The 8,196-nt window shown below is 41.9% G+C and overlaps 1 protein-coding gene across 1 annotated transcript in view; it reads right to left on the bottom strand.

The window, feature by feature from the left end:
- dgke (diacylglycerol kinase, epsilon) overlaps positions 1–7,779 on the bottom strand; it is an 18,514-nt gene extending 10,735 nt beyond the window's left edge. The window contains exons 1-8 of the mRNA XM_079264330.1: positions 7,164–7,779; positions 4,474–4,633; positions 4,257–4,376; positions 4,027–4,170; positions 740–897; positions 580–628; positions 369–482; positions 173–244 (exon numbers count right to left, since the gene is read on the bottom strand). Of these exons, the coding sequence (XP_079120456.1) occupies positions 173–244; positions 369–482; positions 580–628; positions 740–897; positions 4,027–4,170; positions 4,257–4,376; positions 4,474–4,633; positions 7,164–7,615 (1,269 nt within the window). The 5' untranslated portion in view covers positions 7,616–7,779. The remainder of the gene's footprint in view (positions 1–172; positions 245–368; positions 483–579; positions 629–739; positions 898–4,026; positions 4,171–4,256; positions 4,377–4,473; positions 4,634–7,163) is intronic.
- Positions 7,780–8,196: the final 417 nt, after the last annotated feature.

Genomic DNA, 8,196 nt, shown 5'->3' with positions numbered 1-8,196 from the left:
TGTGTGATAATCTCACTGGAACACTTTGTGGACGAATGCCCAACAAGTGCCAGATTAAACATCACAATACACACATGCAGCACCAGCTCATGTTATATAGCTCTATTAATGAGCTTTTTCTCTGAAAACAGAATCACCATGAAGCTTTTTTTCATGATCCAGTTTACCGTACCTCGATCCTCTTATCCAGGTCTTTGCATTCCTGCACTAAACAATCTTTGGTGCCATACAGGAAGTACACAGCCTGAAAAAAGAAGCAATTGTCAACAAGGAAACAGCCAACACATTCAGATGTAATAGCTCTGTATGAAAATAAGCATGTGCTCAAAGTTGAACAGGTTTTGTGTATTCAAATCAAGTGTTTAGACCTTATTTATGATGCGGCTGGAGAAGAAGGAGGGTGTTTTCTCTCGGTGTGCGTGGAAGTTGAGCGCCATCAGAGCGTCAGGCCCCACAGAGAAGTAGTTGTTCATGGATAGGACCTGAAGAGCAAATGCCTTCAATCAGCATGAGGCGTGTCAGCACATAGAACAGCAACGGTGGATGTAGATCAGAACAATGAACACGGATCAGACTTACTTTTGGTTTACGAAAGTAGAGTCCTTTAGAAGCCACCTGAACTTTCCACCTGTGGATCATTCATGTGAAGATTAGCAGGTGAAGGCAAACAGCTTTTAATTACATAAAAAGAAGAAAATCCACAACGTAAAGAGGCTGGATGCAGCTCTGACACCCCCACCTGTCCATTCGGACCACTTCAGCATCCAGGATGTTACGGAGGACCTGCTCCACGGGGATCTCTCCAGCATACCCAGCTCCCCAGCCCAACGTGTTTGAGAGGTCGTTTCCTGTTCCCAGAGGCAGAATGGTCACCCTGGGGATGAACTGGTCTTGGCCCTGCAAGAACATTTCCAAGTTTTGTTAATGATTTCAAAAACACCAAACCGTGTAAAAGCCCTGATGATCCCACACTGGGATCTGGAGAGGATGCATCCCTCCATGTGATCCTCAGTCCAGTTCTTGTGTCATGTGGCAGACCTCGACCTTTTCTCGTTGTTTGTCTTTCTTAAGATTAAATCCTGGTGGGATGGCTGTGTCTACAGCCACACAGGTGGTATCAGTTTGTATCAATTTGCATCACACATACATTTAGATTAATTTTGTTTAACTAGGATTTCATTTACAGACCAATACTAGTTTCATTTAGCATCACTACTATTCCGAAATAGCACACATTTTGGTTTATGTTGTAATGTTATGATTCTTTGGTTTTCAGTAGCTCCAGTCCCTCGGCTGTGAACCAGCAGGTGGTCACGGGATGAAACCATAGACATCATATAAACATAGACGCTGCATTGCATCACACTGTCTATATGAGCTGACGTGTCATCACGCCGCCATCTTGGATGGGTCTCCCATGCGCCTCCAAAGCATTTATTTGTAAGGTATAGGCCCAACCACAACAATAACTTCACAAATTTTTACCTGATTTTTCTCACAGTTTGGTTTGTTACAAAGGGCAGATATGATGTTATGATACAGATGTGAAAGATTAAAAAACGCTGTGCTTTTATGCTAAAATACTTTTTATTATGCTATTTAACTACGACATAAGGTAGCTACTTAATCTGGTTAAATAACAAATTATTATTCAACCTTGTAAAATGTAATTCAACACAATCTGCTTTCAATATTCAACCGTTTGCTGAACAAAATACAGGATTCATCTTGACTATGGCTGAGTCTTTGTTTTTTTCATTCATTCATTCATTCATTTTCCGAACCGCTTATTCCAATTCAGGGTCGCGGGGAAGCTGGAGCCTATCCCAGCCGGCTTTGGGCGACAGGCAGGGTACACCCTGGACAGCTCGCCAGTCCATTGCAGGGCCACACAGAGAGACAAACAACCACACTCACGCTCACACTCACTCCTAGGGGCAATTCAGAGTGACCAATTAACCTATCATGCATGTCTTTGGATGGTGGGAGGAAGCCGGAGTACCCGGAGAGAACCCACACATACACGGGGAAAACATGCAAACTCCACACAGAAAGGCCACTGACCAAACCAGCCAAGGATCGAACCAGCGACCTTCTTGCTGTGAGGCCACAGTGCTAACCACTGCGCCACCGTGCAGCCTTGTTTTATTTACATTTATTAATTTATCAATATAGAGATACAGTTGTACAAAGTCTGAAAATATAGTATTGTATCAAAGTTGTGTAATTCAGAAGATTAATTGCCTAGTTCCACCTTAAATCACTTGATTATCTTTCATTTTTTCATAGTTTTAATAAAAGAAATGGGAACAAATTATGCATCTGACAGGCTGCTGGTAACAAACGGCCTCATTCACCAACATCTTTTCATGAATCTTTTGAAATCTGCTTCCAAGTTGCACTAAAAACATTTTTTTCCAGTTAGATTCATCAACGTTTTTTGCACACAATAACACAGATTCTAGTTTTTCACCTAAATTGATGAAAACCAATCTCTTTTTTTATTTGAGAAGACAGACCAACCGGTCCTAATTTGCGTTGATAAATACACAAAAGTGGGATGCAGTAGGACACGTTTTCATCTCTCTTTACATGCTGAACCAGGAACAGTTTAAGTAAATCCCTTCCTCCTTTAGCTAAAGAGCTCCAGCTGTTGCTGCAACGAGATGATTAAAACTTGGCTCATCTCCATGCACGGTGTGTAACTACCAAGCTGGCGAAGCAGAGGACAAAGCAGGAAGTGTTTGGCCTAATAAATGATCTATAGTAGATTAACAATATCTGAAAGTGATGTCCTTCAGAAATAGAAAAAAAATCCAGCGAAGACCTGACACGGGACCAGAAAGATGCATCTGGACCTTCAGTTCATCCATCTACTGTTAGCCAAAGCCTTATCAGAAAGGCTTTCCATGGAAGCTCAAGGCTTTTCTCTACATTCATCCAACCATTCTATGAAGCCAAAGGAAGGAAAAGAGGGAGAAAAGGCTGAGGAATGCCAAACTGCACAAGAACTGGAATGAAAATCAGTGGCAACAGGTCTAATGGAGAGATGAATCCTCTCCAAAGCCTGAACATCAACATCACTGCAGCAGGAAGAATCTGCACACAGAACAAGCCCTGCGATGGACTGGCGAGCTGTCCAGGGTGTATCCTGCCTTTCGCCCAAAGACTGCTGGGATTGGCTGCAGCTTCCCCGCGACCCCTCATCAGACTAAGCGGTCAGGATGATGAATGAATGAATGAATGTTTAGATGCTAAGATGGAGGAAAAAGTCACCGTTTTTCTCCAGCAGAGGGTGAACTATTTCTCTTCAACTGTTTGGTAACATGACATCATGTCTGTTTTGGAAAACTCTTAAACAGAAGACGGAGAATGGCAGACAACCTGAAAAATTAGACAAATCCTCCAACATCACAGTTTAGGTCAGAAGTGTGGACACATTTTGGATTTTTTGCTTTGAAGGGAAAAGCAGAGCTGGACATGTCGAAAGCTGTTTGGAAACTTTGTAATGCACATGTGGCGTACTGCGGTAACACATCTAGTGTTACTGCCCACCTAACAAGACGCCATCTTGAGGTAAATGCAAAGCTAATAGCCAAACATACGGCAGCAGCAAGCCAACAGACACTCAAACCAGCACTTTTATATGCAGATCAATCTTTTAAAACAAGCGTACAAGTTTAAACCAGTTCAATTGTATTGCTGCTGAATAAATCCTAAAAACTGACACACAGTCTGGTTTTTCTTTTGGGAAAATCTGACACGTGATTTTGTCTGCAAACTTGTTAATCGTGCAACTTTTTCACATGATCTGGTGTTTAAAAAGCAAACTGAAAATTGGCGATACTGAGAAAGTGCACTTTTAAATCGAACCAGCATCCGGAAAATCGTTAAAAATCAAATGGAGTTGATAGCATTTCATCCCAACCCTACGAGGAATGGATCGAGATGAGAAAAACAAGAGAAGAAGTCATGCAAACTATCATTACTTAGAAATAACTATGGCCCCCTCTGGTCGCATCTCACCTTCAGCTTCATCGTGTCGATGGCATCGAGCACCCAGCCCACAGTGCCGTCACCTCCACACACCAGGACCCGCACGCTGCCGGGAGGGAGGAGGGTGCACAGCTGGAGGGCTTTGGAAGGAGTCAACTCAGAAAGGTCAAACACCTGAAGAGAGGAAACGATCAGATGCCAAGCAGAATGACATCTAAAAGGAACAGAAAAATCATTTGGAGTCAGGTGGAGCATCTCACCTGCACAGGGTTGAGGAGGGTGCGAAACTCTCCCAGCAGAGCCTCCCCCATGTTGTTGCCGCTACGCGTGTTTGCCAGGACTAACACTGGAGTCCAGCCGCTGCCGCAGGAAGACCCCAGCTGCAGACACACACGCACAAAACCAACATGTTTGTTACAGTTTTGGAGACGACAAACAGCAGCCGCCTGCAGAATAGCCGAGTCAGCAGTTTGGCACCTTGCTGTACTCGTCGGGGTGGCGGCGGCGGAGCTTGTTCACGCGGTAGAGGTAGTGAGGAGGGATGATGAGGCTGTGGAACTCGCCCAAGTCGCACATGTCTGCATCCGCCAGGCTGTCCATGCAGTCATCGTGCACCGTGGTCTGACACCACACACATCTGAGAGAGACGAGGCAAAAGGGTTCAAAGCTGTTATGAAAAGCAGGACTGTCTAAGATCATGCCAGAAACTCGCCTTGTTCACGTCACCGTTCAGCTGTCAGTGTGAACAAACTGGGGACAGATTAAAGCAGAAGGCTGCTGGGTTCCTTTATGTTTGAACAAACTGGGACTGCTTTGCTTCATTCTGTTCAACCAACCAGAATAAAGTAAGATGTCTGAGTCACATCAGCAGAAACAAGTGCTGGAAACTGAATCCACAACGGAACAATGACGGCTTGCTTGTTTCACGTTTGCACGAATCTCATTAAAGGACTCGTCTCCGCTTCATACAACCCATTTCTACTTCGGTTACAGAAAAGCAAGAGTCACATGTTTGTCTCAAGTCATGTTTTGCTTTGTGCAAAGTCTTGATCTTATTGTTTTTAGCAATGCACCGATTCACTTTTTTGGGAGTTCTGATAGAGATACTGATATCTGAAATGTGAATATCTGCCGATATCGATGTTTGCTGATACCAAATCTGTTTATGTGAACATTATTGTGAATATGGTTTTTATTGCTGTTATAACTGTGTAAGATTTCATTAGGCTGTAATAAATGACACATCCTTTCTGAAGTTACCTAAACAATACTAATATAGTAACATTACAGATCTAACAATTTCAACAAGTTTTATTTTGATTAGGCACATTTTACTAAAATAAAAATATAAATGTGTGGTTTTGAAACAAAGATCTCGCTTTTAGTGTAACAAAAATTTTCACATTTTAACATTCAACGCATTTTATTTCTTTTAAAACATGTCCAAAGCATGTCATCAAACACATCTGTGCTGCCTTGACTAATGTGGTATCAGTTGTGTTATTGGTACACCTGTATTAATACCAAGTACGAGTACACACACTTGGTATTGAGCCGATACTGGTATTGTATTGGTGCATTCCCTAATTGTTTTATGTGTAGTTTTGCATATAAGTGGACAGATTTTCTTGTAATATTTCAAGGTAGTTTTTGAGTAATAGTTTTCCAGACTTTCTGAAGGTCTCTCAACAGGTTTTGTTTTATACTGGCTACATTTTCCACTCATTTTCAGTCAACATGTTTAACATAACATGACACAGACCTACAAACTAAATATGGAATTAATCTGTATTTCCACAGCATGCTGCATATCTGCACACTAAATCTGAATGTGGGATGAGCAAGAGCTGTACTTCATGTTGAAGTAACCAACATAGCTACACTTGCTGACTCTGAACAACGCCTGGTCTGGGATGTCATCCAGCATCTAAAAGTGGCACAGCTGGTAACCAGCATGAGAAGGGGCTACAAAGGTACTGAGGTCCTGGACAATTTAAAATGAATGTAGTGCAAAATGTTCCCTGGATGTGTTGTTTTATTTCCCTTATCACTGTAGGAGAATGCAATGATTCAATCCACCAGGTAACTTAAAACAGTAGTGATTACCTACAGGAGAATATTGGAGGGCGATGTGGCATATTAACTGGGGGCATTAACTAGGGGCGGGAGGATATAATTGAAAAATAGAATATCAGGATTTTTTAACTTCACAATTTTAAAATCAATTTCAAAACTAATTTTTTTAAAAATAAATAAAAATAATCCATCATAAGATTTGTCATTTTTATTGTTTTTATTGATCTTTTAACTTGTCTTCTTGGGTATTATAGCAACAGAATGATGGTCTGACTACTGTGTAGTTTTTTCCAAATTGAAATTAGGAAAAATAACAGGCAAAAAAAAGATTTTATACATTTTTTTTTGTTTTTAATCCACAAAAAACCAGCAATATCAAAGAATTGTGAGAATCACAATTCAAATCGAAATGACAGCCAAAAAAATCTGAATCAGGACAAAAGCATATCATCACGGCCCTAGCATTAACCATATGTTGCTCATTCCACGAAAGGACGACCCTTAGTGATACACTAATGTAAACATGGCTAATCGGTCTTTCCAACACTAATGGTATTACTAAAGGGAAGGAATACTGACCGAATACATTTCCTTACTTTTTGTCATTGTAACACAGGGGTCACAAACTCCAGTTCCAAAGGGCTTCCATCCTGCAGGTTTTAGTGTTTCCCTGCTGCAACACACCTGATCCAAATCAGTGGCTCATTAGCAGGCTTTTCATTTGAATAACCTGGGAAACACTAAAACAGGTGGTCCAACTCTAGAGTCCAGGAGGGTTACCCCTTCTCTGACAAAATTCCTTCCATATTATTGTCAGGAGTGGTTTTTATAAAAGAAAAACTAGATGGCTTATTATCTATAAGGATTATTATCTATAAGGATTGTGCAAACTCTGCTTTGGTCTTTAAAACTGTTTATCTTCATGTTTCCAACTTTTCACTTCCCCATTTTCTGGAAGAAAGAATTGAGGCCTTTGAACAAATGAACAAATTTATGTGGATTGAGTGTCATTGCTTTTAAAAGCCCTAGAAAAAGCACTTTAACCACTGTGGGTTCTGGTGTGTGCACTCTGAAATGAAGCTCCATCCCACCTGAAGTCGCAGAGCTTCGGCTGAGTCCCACACTGCTGGTTGCACACAGCACAGTAACTGGCCAGCGGCACATTTCCGCGCACCCAGCGGTGCTTCGTGGCTCCGTCGGCGCCGCATGGAGCCATGATCTCCTTGCACGGAAGGCTCCGGTCGGCCCTCCGCAGGCACTGCTCGTCCGCGCACACGCCGCAGCAGTCGCAGAAAGCCCCGTGCAGAATATGCTGCGAACACACGCAGCAGTAGGTGGGCTTGTTGAACAGGTCGGTGTAATGCCAGCCGTGTTTGCTTTTCCGAAAGAAATCCTTCATGTAGGTTTTCCGCTTGGAGCGCTGCGCGCTGCACCACAGCGTGATGATGACCGGGATGATGACCGCCAGAGAGGTCCAGAACAGCAGGGTCCACTCCTCCCGGGAGCCGCAGTCGTCCTGACCCTCGTCCCCCTCCGTGCACATCGCTGCTGGGCTGGAGCACGAGCGCTGGTGATGCAAAAGGAGCGGAAATCAGTGAAGTAATGCAAACAGCGCAGACTGGAGAGGACCCGCGACTCGTTTCGCTGCGAGATTCATGTTGATGAACTACAACAAGATGCTGGCTCTAATTTATCTTTAGATAAAACATTTTTATGCAAAACTAACAAGAAACAAGAAGACCAGGACGTGACGATGTTGCTACTCACACGGATCCTCCAGAGAGTATTTATACATCAAGATAGTTCAGCCACAGGAACGCGCATGCGTACATGAAAGAACCGGCCGGATAGGAAGTATTTCTACAAGCTTTTTTTTTTTTTTTTTTTTTTTTTAAATTTATTTATGTTTTTTCTACAACCTAATGTTTTTTCTACAACCTAATTTTTTAAATATTTTTTCTACAACCTATTTTTTTTCTACAACGTAATTTTTTATTTATTTTTTTCTACAACCTAATTTTTTTGTTTTTTATTTTTTCTACAAACTATTTCTTTTTTATTTTTCCTACAACCTAATTTGATGTTTCTGCAAACGTCTACAGCTTTTGCATAATGTATGAGATT

Source organism: Telmatherina bonti (assembly GCF_933228915.1).
Source record: "Telmatherina bonti genome assembly, chromosome: 3".
Classification (NCBI taxonomy): Eukaryota; Metazoa; Chordata; class Actinopteri; order Atheriniformes; family Telmatherinidae; genus Telmatherina; species Telmatherina bonti.
This window is presented reverse-complemented; position numbering and strand designations above follow the sequence as displayed.